The following is a 26,524-nucleotide window of genomic DNA, read 5'->3' as shown; positions in this document are numbered from 1 at the left end:
GCTTTGAATAAAACAATAAGTAAGAACTGGGCATGCTGGCACAGGCCTGTAATCCTAGCACTTGGGAATGAGAAATAGGGGGCATAGATGGTCAGAGTCATCCTTAGCTATAGTGAGTTCAAGGCCAGCCCAGGCTACGTGAGACTCTGTTTCAAAAAAACAAAATTATTAAGAAGTTGCCAGTGCTTATCACTCCTCTCATAACCTCTATCTGGGACTTCTTGATGTAACTGGGAGACAAATAATGGCCCATATTAATTTAGAAAAATGAAAAGGAGCAAAGTGGTGGTGGCACACACCTTTAATCCCAGCTCTTGGGAGGCAGAGGCAGGCGGATCTCTGTGAGTTTGCGGCCAGCCTGGCCTACAAATCGAATTCTAGGACAGAGAGAAACCTTGCCTTGAAAAATCAAAACCTAATAAACAAACAAAAAAGAAAAAAATGAAAAGAAAAATGATTGCTTGTTCTCAAAAGTGTGACCGACTGTCTTGATTTTCCTGAGATTGAGGTTTTCCACAATGTGACTTTCAGTTCTGAAACTAAAAAAGTCCCGGGTAACGAAAGACAAATAGGCTACTCCATTTTTTAAGGACATAAAAATAGTGGTGTTTGAGCATACTAGATATTAGAAAGTTGGAGAATGGCATTGGAGGCCAAAAAAGGACGGACAGAGAATGTGTGTTTTGGGGAGACAATGAGTAGTTGGGTGTGGTCATGTTGGGCTGTAACTGAAGAACAAAAACCACAACCAAACACACCTATAATAAGTGGTCAGGAGAATTAAAGTTTGTCTGGTTCAGACACTTTGGGAAGGATTCTTTTTTCTTTGGAGATATTGTTTGGGAGTCCAGGATGAGCAATGTCTGGGTCTAAAAACACAACCTCTACAACCTGTAATTTGGTTTGAGACAGCACTCTCCAGTTAGCCTCTCAGCTTCACTTGTGTTAGTCTCTAGTAGATGGACATCAAGGACGTCAGCTGATGTGCTTTCTTTTTCATATCTGCTAGCAGTCCAGCACACTCAGTATCACTTAGTAAATCCCAATTTGATTGGGTGGAAGCATCTTCCAGCAAGGGTCAGATAGAATATAAGATGTCTTCTATCCAATGCCTATGGCCCTCGAGGTGCACACAACAGATGGCCCAGGATGGCCCAGCAACGGCAAGGGGTCAGTGCGATGTAACGCAGGATCCAGGAGTAGGGATAGGTACCAGTTCCCAATTTCCGTGGGAAGAACATCAGACTCTCAGCAAAGCAGCACAGAGACCCCACCTTCCTTCCAGCATGTACTGACTTGATTCACGCATCTGTGGCTTCTCAGCATTTTCATCAATTCAAAATCAGTCCTAACTGAAGGCTTGGAGTGATTAAGTAGTTAACTTCAAAAACAAAAGGCAAACATCATCATGCTTTCTTCTCCCTTTTATATTTAAATAATGGGTCTCATCTCATCATGCATGCTTAAGATCCATGTAATAGTGACTCATCTCTCTGTGGAATCTGAGTCAGCTTGCTAATTCTTTTTTTTTTTCCTAAGAAAGATTTGACATTTATTTGTTGTGTTGTTTATTTATTATAAGTGCATATGTATGCCACTGAATGCATTAAGTTCAAAGGACAACTTGCAAGAGTTGGTTCTCTCCCACCATGTGGGTTCTGGATCAAACTCATGTCACAGTCTCCACAGCAAGCACCTTTACCCACTGGTGCTCTCTCTGGCCTAAAAAAAGTCATTCTTTTTAAAAAAATGTTGTTTTATTAATGTCCTATTTTGGTTTTTGTTGTTGTGATAAAATACTCTTACCAAAAGCAACTTGGTGGAAAAAAGGGTTTCTTTGGCTTACAGAGTATAGTTCATGGTTGGGGAAAGCCAAGGCAGAAAACCAGAGGCAGAAACTGGTGCAGAGATCATGAAAGAAAGATGCTTACTAGCTTGCACCTAATGACTTGCTTACCTACATTTTTTGTATAATCCAGTACCACCTGCCAAGGAATGGCACTGCCCATGTTGGGCTAGGCTCTCCTGTATCAATTAACAATTAAGAAAATGCCTCACAGACATGGCCGCAGGCCAATCTGACCTAGGTAATTCCTCAACTGAGGTTACCTCTTCCCAGATGACTCTGGGCTATGTCAAGTTGATTACTGAATCTGACTGTGACAAACTAGTTAATCTAATATCTAATAATGGGCTTTGTTATGTTTCATGCATTATAGTATGCACTTTTGATCATGTTCATCCCCATGCATTATAGTATGATCATGTTCATCCCCATCCCCAATTACCCTCCTTTATCCCCCCTCGCTCTTCCTCTTCCCAGCGAGCCCCCTTCTACTTTCATGTCTGTTTTGGTGACCCAACAAGTTTCGTTAGGGTTACATACAGAAGCACGGGTGGGGGGCTGTCTACAGGAGCATGAGCAGCCTACTTGAGGCTACACCACTGAGGAAAATGTTTCTCCTCACGCCGACCGGGATCATTCTGACTCTTCTCTTTCCCAGTGTTTGCTTTCTCTGGCACCTATGCCCTGCTGTTTGTGGCTCGAACCCTTCAAGGCGTCGGATCTTCGTTTTCATCTGTTGCAGGTAAAGCTGCAACACACACGCGCGCGCGCGCACACACACACGCACACAGACACAGACACACACACAGACACACACACAGACACAGACACAAACACACAGACACACACAGACACAGAGACACACACACAGACACACACAAAGACACACACACACATACACAGACACAGACACACAGACACAGACACACAGACACACACAGACACAGACACACACACAGACACACACACACAGACACATACACAGACACACAGACACAAACACACAGACACACACAGACACACACACACATACACAGACACAGACACACAGACACACAGACACAGACACACAGACACACACAGACACAGACACACACACAGACACACACACAGACACACACACACACACACACAGACACACAGACACACACACACAGACACAGAGACACACACACAGACACAGACACACACACATATACACAGACACAGACACACAGACACACAGACACACAGACACAGACACACAGACACACACACACACACAGACACACACACACAGACACAGAGACACACACAGACACACACACACACACACAGACACACACACACAGACACAGAGACACACACAGACACACAGACACACACACACAGACACACACACACACACACACACACACACACACACCTTTTTTTACCACTACTTAATTACTTTAGGTACTACATAAAATTTATATGAGGAAATTAAAGGAAATGCCATCCAGGGAGGTAGCAATTAAGATTCAGGAATAAAGTGATTGTGGACTTGTGGGAGGGGCCCGTAGATCCCTGGCCTGGATTGCTTCAGAAGGTATACAGGTGCAGCTAGCTCAAATCAGAAGAAGCCCAAGGTTCTCATCTACTCCCACATCATGGCCTTTCCTTAGCGTTGCTTTTATTTAACGGGAACTCTTATTTCAGTAATGTCCTCATAGTTTTCAAAGTATTGCTAAGCAAAGATGTCACAGTCTCCCATGGGGCTGCTGTGCTATGCCACTCACCCAACTGAACGGCCTGATGGCACAGTTACTAGATGTTGCCAGCCCATTTTCTCTCCCAGGTGCCTGGTATTTTAGTGTACCTCCTTGAGCCCCATACTGAATACAATAGTCCACTCCTATGTCTTCCCTTCCTGGCCTGGTCTGTGACCTCCACATGCAAGAAGATCTGTTAGGAAATGACAAAATCCTATGAAACATGAAATAAGTAGACAATAGTATTATTGTATTACCCTCCCTCGAAGGCTTTTTGTTTTTTACAATATAACAATATCAGCACCAAACTAATAAGTGATGTGTAGGGGAGGAGAGAGGGGCAACTGTGGAAGGGCAGTATTTGCTATATACTGTGGGCTGAGTTTTATAAAACCCCGCAAACGAAATGTCCAGCAAAGACAGCCACTTAAGATGTTATAGGGCTGGGACCAAGGGCTGTAAGAAGCAGTCAGCGACCTCCCATGTGTTAACCTCAGCTGTCCTTTCCTATTCAGGGCTCGGGATGCTGGCCAGTGTCTATACTGACAACTATGAGAGAGGAAAAGCCATGGGAATTGCTTTGGGGGGCCTGGCTTTGGGGCTTCTGGGTAAGTAGCACCTAGACAGAGGCCTGAGTTCAGGAGATGGGGGTGTTGCAGACCCCACAAAGATGGCTCCAGGAGGCAGGGACTTCCCTGTCGTGGAAGACAAGTAAGTATTTTCCTTGACTCTCTGGCCCAAGTGTGTTGACTCTTTCAGAAAGATCACTATGGAAAGGTGCCATTTCTTTCTCCTTAAGCAGCTGTGAAATGCATGAGGGCCTGGGGAAGTCCTGAAGGCCAACCTGTCCAAGGGAGCGAATGTCCCACATTACCGGGCACTGCCTCCCTCACCTCTGCGTCCACGCACAGCCGGTGCTTTCCACAGGAGAGCTGAGCTTTTGCCAGAGTCTCTGCTGATTTCATAGAAGCAATGTCCTTTAATCCTTACCACCAACTTGTGAAGGATGAATGATTGTCCCCAGGCTAGAGATATTAGAAAGATTAAGGAGCTATCCAAAGTAATGCCAGGGCCAGGGATAAGGACTCAGATTTTCTGTTCTCAGACGGTCCAGCTCCAAATAATAAATATGCTTATGTTTTCCTTGATGTTTAGACTTCATATTGACTAATACAACAAGCTGCTTCCTCTTGCTGAGCGCTCTCTCCATGCCAAGCACAATGCTGGCGCAGATGGCATAGAGGTTAAAGGCTTCAGATAATGTTCTGCCCTCAGGCAGTTTACAAGCTTGCTGAGGGGAAGGTCCAAGTTTCATTCTTCCCCTACCAGCCACCATGGTAGAGAAGAGAGGGAAGAAAGCCCTTTCTTTGTTAGTAGCCATGGGGATACCCAGCCTTGGATGTGGGTCACATTAGACTCCTTTATCACAATCACTTTTTTTTTTTTTGTTTTTTTTTTTTTTGTTTTTTGTTTTTTGGTTTTTCGAGACAGGGTTTCTCTGTGTAGCTTTGCGCCTTTCCTGGAACTCACTTGGTAGCCCAGGCTGGCCTCGAACTCACAGAGATCCGCCTGGCTCTGCCTCCCGAGTGCTGGGATTAAAGGCGTGCGCCACCACCGCCCGGCATCACAATCACTTTTAGTAGAATGAGCATGCTACATCCCTTAGAGCCCCTTCGAGGTCAGCCCCTCCCTCTTTCTTGGTTTGAACATGGCACTAACCTCTTACAGGTTCTCTTTCACACCCCCTCCTTCCTTCATGATACATACTTCCAGAAGAGCCTACACCTGGTGGCGTTTCTTCTCTGCTAAAAAGTACCATGCTTCTCAATAACCAACAAGGCTATTGTTGGTTACATCAATAGATTCCTCATCTGGCTCTCTGGAGCCCTTGATTGATGTTGCCTCAACCATCCTCACCTTCACATTTCCCCAATACTCATGTGGCATTGACATCAATCTTCACCCCCACGTGTACCCCCATTCAGACCCTTCAGTGTTGCTCCTACACATCGCCCCAGGTGTGATGGACTTGGCAAGGTGGTTACAACCACCCACCTTTCTGACCTATTCCACTGGGCTTACACAGTACTTTGTGCACAAGATCATTTACTGTGGAGCATTTTGCCACATTTCAATTACTTGTCCTATTGCCTCCCCCATCCATGCCCTGCTAAATCTCCTTTACTAAAAGGGAAGTCTTTGAGGACAGAGACTGAGTCTTCACCTCTGAACCTGCCCCCCCCCCCAGCCTCAGTGGAGCTTAGGCCCTCCAGGCCTCCAGTAAAGGCTGAGTGGGTGATCTGGAAGAGTCGGCACATTACAGGTGTCTGTACTGCCTTTCCTTCCAGTGGGAGCACCTTTCGGAAGTGTGATGTATGAATTTGTGGGCAAGTCCTCTCCATTCCTCATCTTGGCCTTCTTGGCACTTCTGGATGGAGGTAGGTCAGTGCTGGTGCCTCCAGATAGATAATAGCTTGGCTCAGGTTGGAAATGCATTATGCCATGGTGTCTCTCGTGACATGTTTAGATGGGTCAGGGACTATCCCATTCTAGGGAAAGAGGAAGAACTGAGGGAATCAGGGTGGTAATTATGCGGCCATTAGTAGAGCCCCAGATAATCAGTGAATAAACAGAACTGTCCCTCTGTCTTCCTTTTTATCAGCTCTCCAGCTTTGCATCCTATGGCCTTCCAAAGTGTCTTCTGAGGTAAGTGGACAGGAAACTCCATTGCTCTGGGATAAATAGCATGGCTGAGCCCAGGAGAAAGGGGAAGTCAAGAAAAGTGAACCCCAGATTTGGATTCCAGGCAGGCCTACACTTAGGGTAGCAAAGGAGTCTGGCTTGGTGTTGGACAAAGATGGAAGCGGGGCTATGGAAAGAATCAAGTGTTTTCTAAGGAATGAAGAAGGTGACAGAGACCTCCAGACAACCAAGAGCATCCCCAGCTGACCACCATTCAGTTCTAGTTAAGAAATACCAGAGTTTGTGTTCATCTGACTCCAAGCCAAAGATGGCTCTGAGAACTCCAGATCAAGCTATACTTGAGGGATGTGGGAACAGCGTTGAGCAAGGAGTTGCCAGCGTGTGAGCAGCGATCAAGAAGGTGCTGGGGTGCAAGCATTTTTTGTGTGACAGAAGCCGTGGTGCCAGTGGAGAAGGGATGAATGTGCCCACTATTACTGGGCCAGGTCCCCCTCGCATTGGTGAATTGTCTGAAGCCAACGGAGAAGGGATTGTAACAATAGAGGTAGAGAAGGATTGGACACCATTGGGAGGGCAAGGATGCGTCTGAATTGGAGGAGATTCTAGATCTGAAGAGTGAGGGGGTGAGATCCTCTACAAAGTTTGATAGAAAGAACATACTGCATGCCGATGATGATACTGTGGCCTGAGTGTCAGTGGGAAGACTATAAAAAAGTTTTATTTGAATGTAGTATAATACTTTGGTAGGGACACAATTGTTTTGTAACATTGGTATAGTATTTTGGGGATGTATAGACCATTACCATTTAGGAGCCAAAGCTATCTAGAAAGATACATTCAAAGGGTATTAATCTCTCTGTTGCTACTTTCCCTTTCCTTCTCTTACCTCTCTCTCTTGAAAGCGATCACTTTAATTCTTTTCTATGTTTTTCTGCCAAATGATTTGTGTGTTTTCTTATGGTTACCCCACTTCTCTTCCATAAAAGGAAATATATTCTATATGCTTCTTTACATCCCCCCCCATTTAATAATGTATCCTGAAAAAAACACCCCCTTGCTGTTCTGCAGTTGTATGATCCCCATTAGGGAAGAAAACCTTTCATTCTGTTTCCTGTTTGTGCATTTAGGTGGTTTTCAGTATGTTGCCATCACAAACAGTACTTCAGTTATTAACCTCATGAACATGCATTTTATAATGTTGGAAGTGGTGCCTTTCTTCTCTGTCTGACTGTCTGTCCCTCCCTCCCCACCTCCGGCAGTACTGTAGTAGGGACTAAACACAGGGCCTCGCACAGCCTAGGCAAGCACTCCACCACTGAGCTGTATGTACCCCCAGCTCCGGCAGCAATCATTACGTATCTTTAACTGTGATGCTGGCTTACTTCTCTGTGTATGTGTTTACTGTTTGCATCCATTGCTTCACTTTGATTTGCATGTGGGGGGAGGGTATTATAATTTTGGTTTTGGCAACTCTATATTTGTCCATTGTTGTGTGTGCATTGTATGTGGTTATTGTATCCAGACTATTAAATCTGGCATGTGGTAGAGTAGACTGCACACCAGAGATTAGGAAATACTCTTTGGTTCCAACTACTGAGTCAGGGAACACTGTGGGAAAGGTGGGATTTGAACTTGATCTGGAAGAACAGGTAAGATGGAGAACTCTGGAGAAGAGAAGGGTGGTAATTCAGGTAAATGTAACAAAAGGAAGGTGGGGTATAGCTGGTATAAGGGTAATGCTGTGAGAGCGGGGTGATCAAGGCTGGTCATTAGGAGCAGCACGTAAACACTGGTGTTCAAGCTCCTGACTGCACAGCACAGCTCAGAATGGAAGAACCTGGACAGTTTGAGGCGCTTTCTCCTGTAGAACTTCCACACTCACCTTGAGGTTAAGTGCTCTGCCTGTGGTCAAATGTTGCCTGTGGGGCAAACAGTTTGCAGAGAGATGTAGTGGAAAAGCCCTGGACACTTATTGACAATCCTGGCCTTGCTTCCAGTCATTGGAGGTAGGAATTATATCCAATACATGGTATGCTGCTCTGATTGCCTTGGGACTTGTACACAAGATGGACTCTGTCTCCAGCTGGGATTCCAAACAGGCCACTCCCTTTCCCAGACCCGAGTTTCTTGGTCTCTGCAGTAAAGGAGACAAGGATGTCTAAGATCCTATCTTAGATCTTGTGAAAACAGAAGGGTTGTAAAGTCTGCAGAAATGGAAGGTTCATGCTATTTGTTTTCTCAGAGTGCCACGGGGACTCCACTTCTGACACTTCTCAAAGACCCTTACATCCTGGTAGCAGCAGGTAAGCTGACCCCGACCTCCCTCTCTGTGGAAAGAGTCAGGCTTTAGGTACTGACTCACAGAACTATCTCTCAGGTTCCATCTGCCTGGCCAACATGGGAGTCGCCATACTAGAGCCCACACTGCCCATCTGGATGATGCAGACCATGTGTTCCCCTGAGTGGCAGCTAGGTAAGTGACCTGGGTCCCCAGCAAAGGCTAAGGCACAAGGCAGGTGCTGGGGGCCTTTTTGAAGGTAATCAACAACCATCAAGTCCAGGTCATCAGTCTCTCTAAGGGACAGTACACTCCCTTCACAGACTCAGCCCCATGTCCACACCCATGAGCTGAGTCCAGATGGGTGGGTGGAGAGTCACCTTGTGAAAGATGGTGGGCAATGGAAAGGTCAGGCCTAGTACTACTGTAAAACTTCAGTATTTCCAGCCCAAGGCCTGTTTCTGTTTCCAGAGCATCGGCTGGCAATATAAATTTGTGAAAACCACTTATTCTTTCTGCGTTACTTTTCTCGTTGCTGTGACAAATTACTCAACAAACAGCACCCTAACAAAGCAAGGACTTCTTTTCACTCACGATTTGGGAGGATGTCGTCTGTCTTGGTGGGGAAGGCCTGCAGCGTTAGATATTGCTGGATGGCCTCAGTTCTGGAGGGACCGTGAAATGGAGGACAGGGGATGCCTGCACTCATCTTGTGTTCTTTTCAAATTCCTTTTTCTTTTGACTAGGGCCCCAGCCTGAAGGACAGTGCTTCCCACATTCAGTGTAGGTCTTCCCTCTTCACTAAACCTCTCTTTAAATGCCCTCATAGACTTTCCAGGGGTGTGTCTCCTACAGAGTCTGACCCAATAATTGATCAAATTAACTACCACACTTTATAAGCATCACATTTAAAGATTCTTTTATTTTTATAAAATTATAAGATAAAATTTTGTTTTGTTGTTCCAGCCAGTGAGGCAGATGGGCCGGAGAATATCAGCTCCATTTACAGACAACCATGCTGTCTGCTCTTTATTTTTGGCTAGCTCTGGAGATAAATCCCAGGGTCCCCATGCAAACTGGGTGAGATTCTAGCACTGAGTTCCAGCCCCAGCCCCGCTATCTTCCTTAGTAAGACCTAAGATATAAACCTTAGTGCCTATGAACGTTTTTCCATGACTTTGTACCACATTATTTTGAAATAATTTGGTTTCACAATTGAGTACCTCTTGACTAGTGTCTGAAATGAACACGGCAGTGCTCTCTGCTTCCAAGAGCTATTGGAGGAATGAATGGTGCTCTGCACCTGTGCACTGTGCAGGATCACAATCAACCGCACTGTCACTACACCTCCTTTTGTCGTCTTCTATACTCTAGAAAGGGCGTTCAGCCTCCATCTGGTCCATAATGGAGGCCCCCAGCCTCTTCTGCTCCACGGAGGCCTTGTATTTGAGTGAGCTTAGAGAGAATGCCTGGGCCTTTTCCAGGAAACCTGAGGACGAGGGGAGCCTGAGAAGCTACGTGCAAACAGCTCAGTCACTACAGGCAGAAGAGGCTGGTGGTGCCAGAGGGGAAGCTGATAAGAACCGGATATAGCTCAATGTACCATAAAAAATACAGAATCTAATTTCAAGGGACCAATTCTAAGCAGGGCTCCAGGTGCACACCCAACTTCAAATTGAGTTTCTTGGGCTGTAACTGCCTCTGACCGAGACAATTAATTGAGTTAGGCAGAGCTCGGTGCAGATAACATCGCTTCTGAGGGGGTTCTGGCCACGCTGGCTCCTGGTACTAGTGAATGCACTACAGCCTGGAGCAACACTACCCCGGAAATCCAGTTAGCAGCCTCACTTACAAGTTGCAAGTCACGTGGTTACCATGAACCAGCGTCTCTTGTTGCTTTCCCTAGTGCTGTCTGCACCTATAAACTCTATACATTCTAGATGATACTCGGGGCTTCGAAGAAAGTTGGCAAAACAGATCAACTCCACCCCACTCTTTTTTTTTCCATTTATTTTTGTGTTCAATACATCCTGACCACAGTTTCCCCTACTCCCACGACTCCCCTCCCCCACCCACCTCCCCTCTCTCCCAGATCCACTCCTCCTCCATTCCCTTCAGAAAAGAGCAGGCCTTCCAGAGAGATGTCCACTGAACATGGCATAACAAGATACAGTAACATAGACCCTCATATCAAAGGCTGGGTGAGGCAACCCAGTGGGAGGAAAAGGGTCCCAAGAGCAGATAAAAGAGTAGAGACACCCTGACTCCCAGCTCTAATGACACACACTGGTATGATTTGCTGGAGGAGGCTCAGGCAGGAGAATCACAAGTTTGAGGCCAGCTTGGGCTACACTCCCATCTTTTTTGGTCTTGATTTTGTTTTTGTTTTGAGACTGGGTTTCACATAGCCTGCTCTGGCCTTGGACTGGATATGTAGACAACCTAGCCTTGAACTCTTGATCCTCTTGCTTTCATCTTCCAAGTGCTACTACCTTAGGCTTTGAAGCATGTGCTCACACTCCCCATGGAACAGCAATATTTCTAATGAGTTTCCAGGGGACAATGGTATATACCACACCTGTTGTCAAACACTCTTAGAAAAACAATGTCCATGAAGAACACTTCTCCAGTTTTCAGGAAGGAGCAAAGGTAAAAAAACCAAACTAACAAACAAACAAGAACAACAAAAACTGTTGAGAATGATATATGGTCTGAATTAGACCTTGTACCACATGGCCAATGCATCCTGCTACTATATACAGAAGATAACACTGCCTTTGGAAACAGGTGCACCATGGTTTGAATTTATGCACATCCATTTACCAATTATCATGTTGGAGAGCTCTGCTTTTTTCTTTTCTTTTCTTTTTTTTTTTTTTTTTTTTTTGGTTTTTTCAAGACAGGGTTTCTCTGTGTAGCTTTGCGCCTTTCCTGGGACTCACTTGGTAGCCCAGGCTGGCCTCGAACTCACAGAGATCTGCCTGGCTCTGCCTCCCAAGTGCTGGGATTAAAGGCGTGCGCCACCACCGCCCGGCAGCTTTTTTCTTTTCTTATACTTATTTGTTTAGACAAGATCTCACTATACAGCTTGAACTTGTCTCAACTGCCTCAGTGCTGGGATTATAGGTGTGCACCATCATACCTTTCTTCATTTTCATTTGTAAAAATGAAGATATCTTTGAGGGCCTTGTCTTGGTCTTTGTACTTATTTCAGGGAGGTTAGGGTGGTGCATGGATTACAGGATTTACTAAACTAGTAATTCATCTTGACAACCATGGCTATGTGTGATCCACCCTTGAAGACAGGCTGTGAACAGTATGTGGGTGTTGATTAGCCTAGAACACAAAGTACTGCTGAAATACCAGCTAGAGTCAGGTGCTGTGGAACAAGTGAGTGTTTAGGAAAGCCTCATTTAGGAAATTTCACACAATTTACAAGGATGTCAAGGAGACAGGGAGCTAGGCCAGCGAGCTTCCTCTTTCTATGTATCAGCTACACCATTCAGTAGTTATTACCTCTAAACTTTCATAGGCAGTTAAGCACAAATGAACAGGTACAGTTTGAAACAGATTGCCACCCTGGGCCGATAAAGTAGGCAAACACAGAAGGGCATGCTTCACTTCTGCTGCATAGAAGACAATATTAAAAGCAAACAAGCTGCTGCCAGGTCCTGGCCAACTGTTTACACTGGGCTTTGGGATCAGAGTCATGATACTTTCTATTGGGTTATATTGTTTCTCGAGGTCCGAAGTGGTACAGGGAGGGGCTAGTGAGACCCAAAGAGACTCACATTTCTGGTTCCAAGCAGACCCTCAGGCCAGTGTCAAGCCAGTGTAAAAGATATGCAGAGTGTTCTTACTGTTTATGTTTTATTATTTTTTGTTTCCTACAAACATTTTTAATTTTTTAAATAATTTCACCAGTACTTTTATCATAACCAGCTCCCCAGCCTCTCCAACTCTTCCCATGTTGCCCTATCCTCCCTTTAAAATGATGGCCTTGTCTTTAATTATTATTTTTTTAGTGTGTGTGTATGTGCTCATGTATGTGTACATGTGCATGTGTGTGTACATTCCTCTGTGTACGTGCATATGTGTGGGCCCAATAGTGAGTCCAATAGTGTTGTTCATATGCTCATGGGTGTTAGACTGACTACTTGGGCATGGACAATTTTCATAGGGGCTCATCCTCGAAGAAAATTGAATCCCCTTCTTTCTGATGCCTGTAGATCTTCACCGAGGGGAGGAACTTTGTGAGCCCTTCCCCCAGTTACATTGGAGTACTGCCTGGTGTGGTCTTGTGCAGACAACCATATTAGTGAGATTTCATGGATGCAGCTTCCTGTCACGTCTAGAGCACACTGTTTAGCAACAGTCTCCTTGTCCTCGGACTCTTACAATCTTCCACAATGCTCCCTGAGTTTTAGATACAGGGTTTTGTTACTCTGTCCATCTGGGGACAGAGTCATTTATTCTCTGTATTTTGACCAGTTGTGGATCTTTGTCATAGCCTCCATCTGTTACAAAAAGAAGCTTTTTTAAAAAATGAGAACCAAGAGCCTATGCAGTATTTTCTTGGTGAATCACGACCATCCTGTCCTTGTGTTAATTGATCCTATTTTTATAACAAAACATCTGAAGTGGGCTGATTTCATAAACTTATGAAGTTATGGAGGTGAATGGTACAAACACCATACATAGTGATGGTTCTAACCAGGGACTTCGGGGGATGGTAGCAGCATTTACAATTCAGGATTCAATTCCATCTTTTAACTCCTTCTAGAAGAGTTCTAGCCACCTTAATATGTCTCCAGGAAAACCCCCTGACAATCAAAGGACCTGGCCCCGCCTCCAGCAGGGTCTCATGTGGTGGCTTCAAAATCATGGTATATCTGAGGTTGAGAATGAACTGATCCTTCTGCCTCTACCTCCAGAATACTGGGATTACAGGTGCGTGTGACCATGCTGAGATTATATGATGCTGAGGCTAGAAGCCAGGGCCTCTTGTACATGCTAGGCAGGCACTTTACCAGCTAAGCTACATCTGCAACACAGGCCTTGCTCTTAAAAGTCTCTTCACTCACAGAAAACTTCTGGGGATCAAGCTCCCAGCATATGAATCTTCATGTGTGTGTGTGTGTGTGTGTGTGTGTGTGTGTGTGTGTGTGTGTGTGTGTGTGTTCGTGTGACATACAAACCATTTACAAACCTTTATTTAAAAGATTCTTTTCACCTGACCCAGTATGCCATGGCCCTCCCAAGTTCTGGGCTTGGTGGGACTCTCTGACCTTGGCAAGTATCAACATATCTCCTTCCTCTTCCCTGCACATCTCACCTTTTCTGAAAAGCTGGATACTTCCCTGAGAGCATCATGGGATCCCCGAGAGCCCATGCTGACAGTCTGCTCTGTACCCTGTTGGCAGTCTGCTCCTCCAGGCTTTGCTCTCTTTTGCTGCTTCCAGACAGTTTCTCCCCTGTTCTCCTTCAAAGACCCCTGAGTCCTTTTGAAGTCTTTGCAATTTTTACTGCCGTCCACTGACCTCTTTGAAACCCGTTTTCCCACAAAAACTGTCACACTTGTCCTTTCCAGTACTATTCCTGTCCTGAAATAGTGACTTCACTGTCCTAGTGGACAAGGCTGTTAGCACCTTAGGCTCCCACTTTCTCCATGTGCTCTCATGTAGGGTCTCTTTTCTCCCAATTTAACCACTCAGTCCTGTGGATGGCCTTGCTGCTAACACCACTACTAATCCTCGGGAATCTCAGTTCCAGCAAGCTACTTTGCACCTTCCACATTCTTTAACCTCGCTGAGACCAGCCATCCACCTGGCTCAGCTGGCTCAGCTTTTTCTTTTTTTTCTTTTTCCACTACTGTCCCCCCCCCCCAAGCGCGCATGCGCGCACACCCCCGGTTTAAAAAAAAAGTTTGGTTTGGCTTCTCGAGCCCTGCACAAATGTCACTTCCTTTGAAATTCTTCTTGGCTTCTGAGATTTTTTTCTGGCAAAGTCCTAGCCCTGGTTAGACCTTCTAGCCCTGACTCTGTCAGGAACAGCAAATAGAGCAACAGTATAACACACGGCCAGGATATTTTCCCTTATCTTATTTTACTTTTTGTAGTGCTGGGAATTGAACTCGGGGCCTCATGAATGCTAGGCAAGTGTTCTACCATGAGATCCATCCCTATTTTCTTTATTATTGCAGTAGCAGAGACCTAGGATCTCACATATGTTAGATAAACACTTTGCCACTGAGCTAAATTTCCAGCCTTTCAAATTTTATTGTGAGATAGGCTATACTCACTTCCCCAGGCTGGCTTTGAACTTGCAGTCTTCCTGCCTCGGCTTCCTGAGTATCTGGGATTGAAGGCATATGCCACCATTCCCAGCTCTCACCTGGTATTTATGACCACAAATCTAAAGTATATTTTTCTGCTAATGGTCTTCCTATATGCCGCTCTTATATACTCTTTCATCTTCCAAGGGGCTCCTATGGTTCTGTCACCATCTGGCCCCTTTCCTGTGCCCTCAGATGCTGCCTTCTCTCTGGGGATGGCTGAAGCATTGCACTGACTCCCCCTTGCCTCCTTAGCTGCACCCTTTAGTTCATCAGCTTCTCCTCTCCTACTATGCTACCTTCCAAAGATAAGAATTCCACCCTTGGGCTAAAGAGACAGCTCAGGGGTTAAGAGTACTTCCTGCTTCTCCAGAGGACCGGGGTTCTATCGCCAGCACACATACATCGTGTCTCACAATGTGTAACTCCAGTTCCAGGGGAACCTGATGCCTACTGATGGCACTTCATGGACAAGATGCACATATAGACATGGTGCACATATGGACAAGCAGGCACACACTGATACACATGAGGAAAACATTTTAACCTGGGTGTGGTGGCACACACTTTTGATCCTGGCACTCAGGAGGCAGAGGCAGCTAGATCTCTGTGAGTTCAGATCTAGCTTTGTCCACATAGCGAGTTTCAGGACAGTCAGGATTATGAAAAGAAAAAAAAAAGGAATCCTATCCTGTGGTGTGCTGACTTGGATATCCATTCTCTTTCTGAGCTTTTGCAGATAATCCCAACCATTTTCAATATTAAAACAAAAAGAGTATGTGCTCTTAAAAAAAAATGAAGCCGGGTGGTGGTGATGCATGCCTTTAATCCCAGCACTTGGGAGGCAGAGGCAGGTGAGTTCAAGGCCAGCCTGGTCTACACAGTGAGTTCCAGGACAGCCAGGACTGTTACACAGAGAAACCCTGTCTCGAAACAAAACCTCTATAATTATGAATATTTGTGTGTGGCCTTGGGTATGTGCATGTGAGTGCAGGTACTCACAGAGGCCAGAGGTGTCAGATCCCTCGGGAGCTAGTACAGGCAGTTGTGAGCTACTCAATGTGGTTGTTAGGGACAGAAGTCAGGTCCTTTGCAAGACCAGTAAGCGTTCTCTATCACTGAGCTTTCTCTTCGATCCCCACTTTCATGACCTTAAAAACCAAGTAGAAACCAGCAAGCCCTGAGCTTGTGTTCATGACCTCTCCTTGGAGCCCTGCCCTAGTACATTTGCCTGTCTGGCCCTCCACATGGTCGTTTCAAGCCCTTCATGATCCCCCTGACTTTTCCTCCCCACTGATCTCCATCACCCAGTTGATAAAAACAAAAAGCTCTAGTTCTCATTATTCCTCTCTTCTCACTCTCCTTGTGCCCCACACGGCACGGCACGAGAGGAAGGTCTATAGCTCCACCCTAAAAATACTTCCAATTTTGTTTACTCTTCTCTGTTATGGCTTCCAAGTGGAGACTGACTTTACCTCGGGGCTTGAGATGATCTCTGGCTTCACTCTTGTCCTGTGAACCCATTCTTCTAAGAGTTCATAGAAAACACAAGTTGGGCTGTGTAATTCCTCTCTGAAACTTCCTGTGTGCTCTCTGCTCACGGGTCCCAGCCACCCAGGCAGCCTTCCTGTTCCTGTAGCACACTAAGTGGTTTCTTTATGCCTCTGAGCTCAGGTTAGGTGCTGCACATGTTTCTGTCTTGTTTTTTGGTACTAGGTCTCAGCTTAAGCACCACCCATCAGCCTTTCCTTGGCTTCCCAAATGCTTGGTTGGCTTCCCAAATGCTTGGTTGTCTTTCCTCCAGTCACGCTGACATATGGCTACATGAAATTTCTTTCACATTTTTTCAAACATTTTTTCATTTTTTTTAGTGTTTATTTTAGCATTATTACTTAGCATAATAAAATAAACTATTTTATCATTCACTATCTGTCTCTCCTTGAATGTGAACTCCCTTTGAGTTATGATCATCCTTTGGGTTTATTTGCTTGTACTTGTGTGTTTTAAGATAGTGTCTTGCTATGTAGACCTTGAATTTTACAATCCTCTCCATTCAGCCTAGTAGAACAGCCATCAGGGGTCTCAAGAAAAAATGGCCACATTATCCAAAGTACTTCTGTAAGGCAAAAAGGTAGAAGGATACTTATCTGCTAACTGCGTAATCAAGCAAGCACTCCACGGGGCACCTGTGCCTCATTCTCAGTGGTTGAACTTGGCTTTGTATTCTTACCTGATTGGTTAATGGACACTGGCACAGTTGATAAGCACAATAAAACATTTGACCATATATTCTGATTTTGGAGAAAATGCCAGTTTTTGTATTTTTTTTTATTTTTTTAAAATAATTTTTCTATTAAAATAGCGCTCCCCTTCTCTTGTTTAATGCTTTGGTAGAGAAGACAGCACATTTTCCTTGTGTTTCCTATGGCCTCCCCTGTACTGGGATTGCAGACTTGCACTGTGTTTATTTCTATGTTTATCTTTTTAAAGAAATTTTATTTTATATTTTATGTGCATGGGTGTTTTGCCTATATGTATGTTTTATGCACCATATTTGTGCCTAGTGCCCAAGAAACTGGAGTTACAGACAGTTGTGAGCCACCACGAGGGTGCTGGGTTGAACCTGGGTCCTCTGTAAGAGCAGCCAGTGCTCTTCACTCCTGAGCCATCTCTCCAGCCCTTCTGTGTTGCTCTAACTTACTGCTCAATTACTGGCCTTAAGACTACCTGCCAATGGTAAAAGCTCATCAGACAGAACACAAGAAAGAAGGAAAGAGATGGAGCAGGGAAAGAACTCAGAAATAACAAGTACAATTTCCAAGTCACATAGTTCACAAGTGGCCAAGCCACATACTGAACCCCAAACTGTGTGCTCCAAAGCCCATGTTCCAGATCATCTCACTCCACTGTCATAAAGGCATGTGGCCAGGGCAGTAGTTAATGAAAGGCTTTCACAAACATTTTCCAACTTGCTCCCACCATTACCTGGCAGCGTATAGTGGGAGTCAAGGCGAAGAAAGGCAAAGACCACAGGCAAAGTAACAAGAGGACAGATCACAAGCAAGCGAGGGATTTGACTTCCCAGGATCTCATACTCTAGTGCTGATAACCAAGTCAATCTTATACATGCCAGTGGCTTACTGAGTCTCTTGTCAGGAAGTCTGGGAGCTGAGAGCATATTAAATATATTGAGGCTTAAAAAAGCCCTGGTCCTGAGGAAAATGGGGCTGTGGGGTCTTGAGACTTCTGCTCTGGAGGAACACAAAAGGATCTCCAAAGTAGACAACAAAGTGGTTTGGGGACCTGGAGGTATCAAGAGTACTCTGCTGAACTGTAGGAAATTAGGTGCTTTAGGTTAAGTTGAGCATGTCCTAAGGTGAGCTTCTGTGTTCTCCACAGGTCTGGCCTTCTTGCCTGCCAGTGTGGCCTACCTCATTGGCACGAACCTTTTTGGTGTATTGGCCAACAAGATGGGTCGGTATGTAGCCTGGGAAACTGGAAGAATGACTGAACCATCACTTAACAGTGTCCTTTCAGCTTGTCCCTGTACTTGGGACAGCTTCTCTGAGACAGTCTAGGACACAAGGATAAAAATTGCCATAAGGGAGGTTGACGGGTAGGTGATGGGGGCAGTATAGAGGATGGGTTATCCTGAGCTGACTGCTTTGGAAGAGGCAGTGGTTACATAGAGATAGCCCTTCCTTTCCAGCTAAAGCGGTAATGCCAGCCCAATAGCCAACAGCTGCAAAAAAGAAAAAGGAAGCAGTATGTATTTTGGGGCAGCATTGCCGAAGTCTATTCCATGGAACCCTAGGGTATTCTAGACAGGAGCAACAGAAGCCCACGAGGGGGCAAGAAATATGAATCTAGATTCTCTTCCCCTACTACAATGGTGAAATAGCTTTGGTTTTTAATTTTATCATTGTAACTCAGCACGAAGATTCCAAAAACACATTTGAAAGCGCTGTTATAGGTATGGAGAGGTAGGCATATTTACATGTGGTTTTTTGAGATGGATTTGTAAGACCATGTAGGTAGAGTCTGAACTGGGCTGTAGAGAGGAATCAGTGGGTGAAGGCATTGGCTGCAAAAGCCTAGTGACCTGAGTTCAATCCCCGTAACCCACATAAAGGTAGAGAGAACCCACTCCGCAACATTGTCCTCTGACTTGCACGTGCGCACTGTGGTGTGCCTCCTCTCATGTCCTCATGTCACCCCCAACACACACACACACACACACACACACACACACACACACACACACACACACACAAAATAATAATAATAACTAAAAAACTATGAAAAGGAAGTAACCTGAGCAGGCAAACAGCAGTAATCGAGTGCACGAGCGTCTCCCAGGAGCTGAGTGCCTTTGGAACCAGCAGACCAGTTCTAAGGGAAACAAGCTACGTCCCACTGTCCTACTCCAGACACTGCTATGAGAAGAGCTATGAAGTCAGGGAGGAGATGAGGTCAAGAAAATGACAGGGACAGAAGGGCTTCAACCTGGTCCTGTAGTCTCAGTAATCTAAGGGATTAAATCAGGGTGCGCAGGACTGGCCACGGTGGCAGGTAGTAGCCATCTCTCTGCAGACAGTGTGTGATGATGCACTTTTCTTCCAGGTGGCTGTGTTCCCTCATTGGAATGGTGGCAGTAGGAATCAGCTTGCTCTGTGTAAGTACAAGGCCCACTTGAAAAAGGAAGCACTCTAGACATTTTAAGACCATTTTGCTTCAAATGAGCAGCAGGCTGACTTGGTAGGAGCTTCTAGAAAACTATTTGTACATGAACAGACATTGGTGCTGGAGGAGATGCCATCAACTAAAATGGCATGCCATCAAAGGAAGGGGAAAAAGCAGAGGCGTAGGGCTGTGGGTGGGAGGAACCAGAGGTGTGAGGCTGTGCACATAGACATGTGAAGTGAAACATGTTGGTATCTATTTCTGGAGCCGGCCAGCCAATGGTGTTTTATGAATCCATTTGTTCAATCTACTGTGACAGTTCCCACCAGCCACCAGGGCAGGTACCATCAATGGCTCAGTCTCTTGAACCGGAAAATTTGGTAGAAGAAGAAGAAAGCAGGGATTTTCATCTTTAAGAGGCCTTTGCACTCCTAGGCCTTTACTATTTCCTGGTCTCAGTGCAGACTATCAGTCCATCAGTCCATTTGGCTCCAGGCTCAAGGGGTATGTAGAGCTTTGAGCACTGCACCCAGGATGAGCTGGAACCCTTGGAGATAGGCATGAGCTCAGGCTTCCACACCAGCTTTGCCACTTGCCATTTGTGTGGCCCTGAGCTACTGAGTCACCTCCCTGCTCAGTAGTCTCACTTAGGATTCTGCTTGCATCTCACAGGATGTTTGAGGTAATCCACACAGACTGCGGCATGGAGAGGACACCATGTAAGGCCCTCAGCAAGTCAGCCCTGCCATTGATAAATATGAGCACCTCTTGAGGGGTTATCCATAAGTATAATGAGTTGTCAATGCTAAATGGCATGCTAAACCTTGAGGGCTGTGTGGTGGAATAGTGGGTGGGGTAACAGGTACCAAGGAAAGGGTAGGGACACTGCCTGAAAGGGAAGAACAGGCTTTCAGTAGGGTGAATACACGCCATAGCTTGCTCTTGTAGCACCCAAGCGATGCCACCAATCTCTCCAGTTGATGAGCTGTGGACTGTTGGCTCGTTTTTTTGTTTTTTGTTTTTTTTTCTTTTTTCTTTTTTTCTTTTTGGCCGCTAGGGCTACCAAGTTGGGGATTCAAATAAGATGTTAGGACTTAATTGAGTGGTATAGGCCTTTAATGCCAACTACCCCAGGAGGCTAAGATAGGAGGATCAGAAGTTCAGGGCTTGCCTGGGCTACAGAGTAAACTCAAATCTATCTTGGGAAACTTAGTGAGACCTCCTATCTCAAAAGAAATAGAAGGGGGAGGGTTGCCTAATGTGCACAAGGCCCTAGGTTCAATACCCAGTACTGTAAAATAAATAACAAGCAAATTCAATGATGTCAATGATGAAAAGAAAGATGATCACGTGACCAATGAGGACAGCAGTGTGTGTTTGGTAGAGTGGCAGATGATGAAGAAGAATAGTTCATGAACAGAAAGGATCCCTTGCTTTGATATAACGGAATTGAGTCTGAGGTTCAAAGTTGATCTTGCTGCTTATTGGCTTCATAACTTTGGTTGGTACCAGTCCAGTTTTCATGTGATCAAAGTGGAAAGGAAGATTATTCTTCAAAAGAAGGTGTGAGAAATCAGAGGCAACGCATGTGGCACATGTCTGAAGTATATGTCATATGGAAACTCTGCCCCCTGTGCCCTCATCCCAGTGGCACTCTGAAGAACTCTTCTTCCATCCCCTTCCAGGTGCCTCTGGCTCACAATATTTTTGGCCTCATTGGCCCCAATGCAGGCCTTGGCTTTGCCATAGGTAAGTGGTGCCCTCAAAGTCAAAAAGAAGCCTTTGAAAATTTCCTTTGGGTCGGGTTCCTTTCCTCCTCATTTTCCCATCAGAAGAGGACGGTGGAAAGGCAGGAAGGAGAGTGAAGCTGGCAGATGTGCAGAGGTGGGCTCCTGGTTCCTACCTAGACCTGTATTGGTTCTGAGTGAGGGGACAGCAGGCCAGGGAGGCAGAGTGGAGGGAGATGTTGTAGCTATGGGTAAGCTGACTGATAGCATCCTGCATTTTTTCTGGCCACAGGCATGGTGGATTCCTCTTTGATGCCCATCATGGGATACCTGGTGGACTTACGCCACACCTCTGTGTATGGGAGTGTCTACGCCATTGCTGATGTGGCATTTTGCATGGGCTTTGCTATTGGTATGTTGGTTGGGGGCAGATGTGAGCTCCCAGGTGTAAGTGACCCAGTCTCCCCTCTCTATTGTAGTTTACCTGGATGTGGAACCAGAGGCCTTAGTCTCTTAGGGATCTGAAGATAGTGGAATCTGCTACAGCCTCTGTGTTTACCCACTATCCCTATCATAGTGTTTTACAGGTGACTAATTCAACAAACACTTGGAATTTGATTTATTTTTCCACAGGCCCATCTACCGGGGGTGCTGTTGTACAGGTCATTGGCTTCCCATGGCTCATGGTCATCATTGGTGTCATCAATATCATCTATGCCCCTCTCTGCTGCTTCCTGCAGAACCCCCCAGCTAAGGAGGAGAAGCTTGTAAGGCACTCTGAGTGCTGAATAAAATACATGTCTCTTTCTTCCTGTGCTCCCCTGACCCTTCACTTTGAGCTCATTTCCTCTCTGCTGGTCATGTCTCTGTTTTGTAACATTTCTGTTCTTCCTAACACACTTCTCCTTCCCTTTTATCCTTTACTTTTCCTTCTTTCTCTAAGCAACCAGATCCCCGATTATCTGGATCTTAAGTAAAGAAGGAAAATGGGGAGCAGGCATGGTCACCCACATCTGATATCCCAGCATTTGGGAGATAGAGGTGGTAGGATAGAAGTTCAAGGTCATCCTCAGCTACATATGGAATTAAAGGCTAGCCTGGCCTTCATAAGACCTACTCATAAAAAATCACATCAAAACAAAACTAAATTTTAAGAAAAGAAAGGAAAAATGTGAATCTTACTAAGAGTTAGGGATATTAGCTGTAAAAGGCATCCTGTGGTTACTATAGCAAGACTCGATGTACTAAGTTATCTCTTCTATAAATAGCAGCATTCCATTGAGTATGTTCATTCATCTACTCACATACTCATTCATTTGAATCTGCCTTTATCCTTATCTGGTGATGTCTTTTTAAGCATTTTACTTCATTTATTTTGTCTGTGTATGGCACATGCAAGTTAGTGTGTAAGAGGAGGATGTTGTCTTCTTTTATTCTTTTTTTTTTTTTTTTTGGTTTTTTGAGACAGAGTTTCTCTGTAGCTTTGGAGACTGTCCTGGACTAGCTCTGTAGACCAGGCTGGCCTTGAACTCACAGAGATCTGCCTGCCTCTGCCTCCCGAGTGCTGGGATTAAAGGCGTGTGCCACCATCGCCCGGCTTCTTTTATTATTCTTTGCCTTATTGCCTCAATACAGGGTCTCTCAGTGTACTAGAGGCTTGCCCTTTTGTTTTGGCTGGCTTTCCAGTGAGCTCCTAAGACCTGCCTGTCTGTATCCACCAGTACTAGGATTACAGGCATATGGTCATGCAGTCTTTCATATGGGCACTGGGGATTCAAGCTCAGTCCTTATGCTTGCAGCTTAGGCCATATCATTTAAAGTTAAAACAATAGTCTCCAGGTAGAAGATCCTGCACACGGTATGCTACTTTGCTCTTCTTGTAGCATGAACATCCCAGCATCTTAGGGGCCTCATGGATTCAGGTAGGATGTAGAAGCTACTGAAAGGAACAGGAGTAGGCAGATGGTCTGGAGGGAGGAGTACCCATTTCAGCCAACTTCTTGCTATGCCTTGTACATACTGATGCTAGGATTCAAACACAAGCATACCAGATGTTTGTCCTGACTGGACTTGATATGCCCAGGTACTTTGGAAGGCCTGGGCCTATCCATGAAGCAGAAAGAGGATGCTATACTTACATCTTGAGTTTTTCTAACACTAAACTTGGATGTGCTAGTGTGGACACGAAACAGGATGGTCAAAGCTATGCAGTAATATCTATACTTGTCTCTTGCTGCAGGCTATTCTGAGCCAGGAATGCCCCATGGAGACCCAGATGTATGCAACCCAGAAGCCTACAAAGGAGTTTCCCTTAGGGGAGAACAGTGATGATCCTGGAAGTGAGGAGTAGCTGAAGAGGGTGATACCTGTGCCCCATCCCAGGTGACTCCATAAGGCTTGGATTTCAGTGACCACCTGTTCCCCAGGGACCAGATCACTGTGGACCATTGGACGGGTTTTATTTCCCTTTCACCTGGGGGTCCCCCTTCCTCCCTTCTCAGTGACGTCTTGCCCTTACTCACCTGTGCAACCCACCACTCTCCCTCTGCTTTGACGCCATAGATGACCCACTTTTTGTGGGAGGACAGTGCTACTTCCTGACAGACCAAAGTGAGGCTGATTGAAGTTGAGTTGTGACAAGTTCTGCAAGGGATGACTCACTTCCTGCAGGCAGTGCTGAACAATGTGCCTGTGAAACCAGAGGGACCAATGGCAAGCCCGGCTTTGCTCTCTGGTTTTCTTTGACATATTCCCAACAGATCATGAGATTTGATCTCTGTCCTGTGATTTGTTCCCCCTGATTTTCCCAGTTGAGCTTCAATAGATAGTCTTTTGCTTATTTTAAATATATATATATATATATATATATATATATATATATATATATATATATATCTTTATGTGTAGGTGTATGTGTAAAATGACTTCACCCTCATTAAATGAAGCCTTTCTACTTTTTTCATTACCCAGCTGAAAGAAAACAAGCAGCTTTCTTAGGCTTGAGTTACATCTGTTTTTGTGATTTCTCATGTGTTTGTATCTTTCCTGAACCTCTTAAACTCTTAAAATAAAAGTAGCTGAAGGACAGAAAACAAAACAAAACAAACAAACCAACAAACAAGCAAAACCCCAAACCAAGAACATTGCATTAGACTCAAGAGTTCTCTGCATGAAGTGAAGAGAAACTTGAAATGTCTCCCAATGTGTGTTTCCTAACACCAGGAGTAGAATAAGTCGTTCATTGTTCACACGTGTCAATGAGTAAGTCATTATCCAATTCAGACATGATAAGCCAGATGCCTCTTTGTGGCAGGAGAGAGTGTGTGGGAAAATACAGTGGGTGTTGTAGATTTTGCTACATTTTTGAAATGGTTATTGGGTGATGGAGAAGCAAGGGTACTGGAGACATGACACTCACCCTAAGTAGTTTTCATTTGTTTAAGTAAACAGAATAAAATTTACCAACAACCCAAGTGAGTGTATACTGTTCAGGGATGCTCAGGTCTGGGTTGGGGATAATAGCAGAGACAGAGGTGGAGAAAGGATGTTGTGGAGGTGCCTTGATGTCAGACAGGAGTGTTCAGCCTCGACCCGGACTGACACCTGGGTGACTATGTTCTTCCCTGGGAGCTGGATAGGTTCGGGACAAACCCTAATTCACTAGAACTCATTTTGGCTGACTCTCAATGAATCTGTGTCACGTAGACAATGAACAATCTGATTAGTGGATGTATTTTTGGGAGTTTCGCTTTAAAACTAGACTTCCTTGATTTGCAGAACCAGATAGACTTGTGTCATTTAGTGCAAATGACATGCTTCTCGCATTTTGAAGAAGCCTAAAGGTGAAATTAGCACATTATTTACCTGAATATCTAAGCCATAGTTCCCAATGAAGGCAGAGAGAGAGAGAGAGAGAGAGAGAGAGAGAGAGAGAGAGAGGGAGGGAGGGAGGGAGGGAGGGAGGGAGGGAGGGGGAGGGAGGGAGGGAGGGAGGGAGGGAGAGAGAGAGAGAGAGAGAGAGAGAGAGAGAGAGAGAGAGAGAGAGAGAGAGGTAGGTATGCAGGCCACCAGAGCTTTAAAGAGGGAAGGGAGGGGGCACATCCATGTGGGTGGGGTTTGTAATAAAAGTCGGCCTTGTTACAGGGACAGCTAGTGCGCGTTTCAAAACAAAGGAAGAATTTAGCTGAAGTTATCTGGAGGATAAACTTAGTCTTTATTAGTGGTCCTGTAAGAAACATAAAAAGAATGCATGGTAAGCCTCAAACATTGGCAGGTCGTAACAATCTTCAAAAATTGAAAATGTCAGTCCAGTGAAAAAGCAGCAGCTGTTCGAAGCAGCAGATGATCTGCCCCACAAAATAACTGAGATGTACTTTTCTCCTCATAAAAGGAGGCAGTGCAAAGAAGGCAGAAGAGAATGCCAGCGAGATGTTGGACACTCTCAGAGTGTAGACAAATGTAAAGCCTTTATTTCCTACTACAAATGTGTGGCACTGCCGCATCTCATGGAGAGGCAGACCAAACAGGAGGAGTTGGAGAAATACAGAAAAGATATTTAGGACGATGGCAGGGAAAGCGATGTGGGAGAGACAGGAACACTCAGATGGAGAGGAACCAAAGTCCAAGAAGCTAGGATTAACATGGCTTGCACCTTCTAGAAAGGTCTGCTTATTGTATCCTCAGAGCCTCAGGATGCGCCCACAGCAGAGTGGTCCTACAATGTCAGTGAGCTGAGACTGGGGTGACTTGAAGAATATTCTCTCCCAGTGTGTTGTCTTCCTTATGGGATTCACTCTTCTATGGTAAGGCATGAGTTGAAGAAGTGACTGTTAGAAAAGATTGCACCCTGTCACTCTTGTGTGTAAGTCCTCTGAGGTTGACATGAAGGAAGGGCAATGTAACCTGTCCACATAGCACTTCAGATCCCACAGATGGCATGCAGCAGGAAGTCTGAGGGGTCTTTAGTTAGTTCTTGTTAGTTGCCACTGTGTAGGTAGTTAGTACTTGTTAGTTGTACCTGTGTAGGCAGAGCTACACGGGCCATCACCAGAATCCATAGGGATTATACGTCACCAGAATCCATAGGGATTATACAGTTTGGGCCTCCTGAATTCACCCTACAACCTTGTGTACCAGACACACACTCTCTGGATCATGGAAGAATACAGCCAGACAGTTCTCCAGTTATTCTTGGAGGGCCTTAAGAGAAGAGTGGTCATAAGT

The 26,524-nt window shown here is 45.2% G+C and overlaps 1 protein-coding gene across 3 annotated transcripts in view; it reads left to right on the top strand.

Annotated features, from left to right (window-relative positions):
- The window catches only part of Slc18a1 (solute carrier family 18 member A1), a 28,382-nt gene extending 4,731 nt beyond the window's left edge, over positions 1-23,651 (top strand). The window contains exons 4-15 of one of the 3 annotated variants that reach the window (XM_059244793.1): positions 2,505-2,588; positions 4,092-4,184; positions 5,925-6,014; positions 6,239-6,282; positions 8,522-8,582; positions 8,657-8,752; positions 18,291-18,369; positions 19,515-19,566; positions 21,260-21,323; positions 21,594-21,713; positions 21,935-22,068; positions 23,541-23,651. In XM_059244793.1, the coding sequence (XP_059100776.1) occupies positions 2,505-2,588; positions 4,092-4,184; positions 5,925-6,014; positions 6,239-6,282; positions 8,522-8,582; positions 8,657-8,752; positions 18,291-18,369; positions 19,515-19,566; positions 21,260-21,323; positions 21,594-21,713; positions 21,935-22,068; positions 23,541-23,651 (1,028 nt within the window). The remainder of the gene's footprint in view (positions 1-2,504; positions 2,589-4,091; positions 4,185-5,924; positions 6,015-6,238; positions 6,283-8,521; positions 8,583-8,656; positions 8,753-18,290; positions 18,370-19,514; positions 19,567-21,259; positions 21,324-21,593; positions 21,714-21,934; positions 22,069-23,540) is intronic. The other 2 variants (XM_059244794.1, XM_059244795.1) reach the window with 2 other exon arrangements.
- The last annotated feature ends 2,873 nt before the right edge of the window (positions 23,652-26,524 follow it).

The sequence above is a fragment of the Peromyscus eremicus genome, chromosome 17 (genome assembly GCF_949786415.1).
Source record: "Peromyscus eremicus chromosome 17, PerEre_H2_v1, whole genome shotgun sequence".
Taxonomy (NCBI): Eukaryota; Metazoa; Chordata; class Mammalia; order Rodentia; family Cricetidae; genus Peromyscus; species Peromyscus eremicus.
Note: the sequence above shows the minus strand (reverse complement) of the source record. Positions and strands in the feature narration are given on the sequence as shown.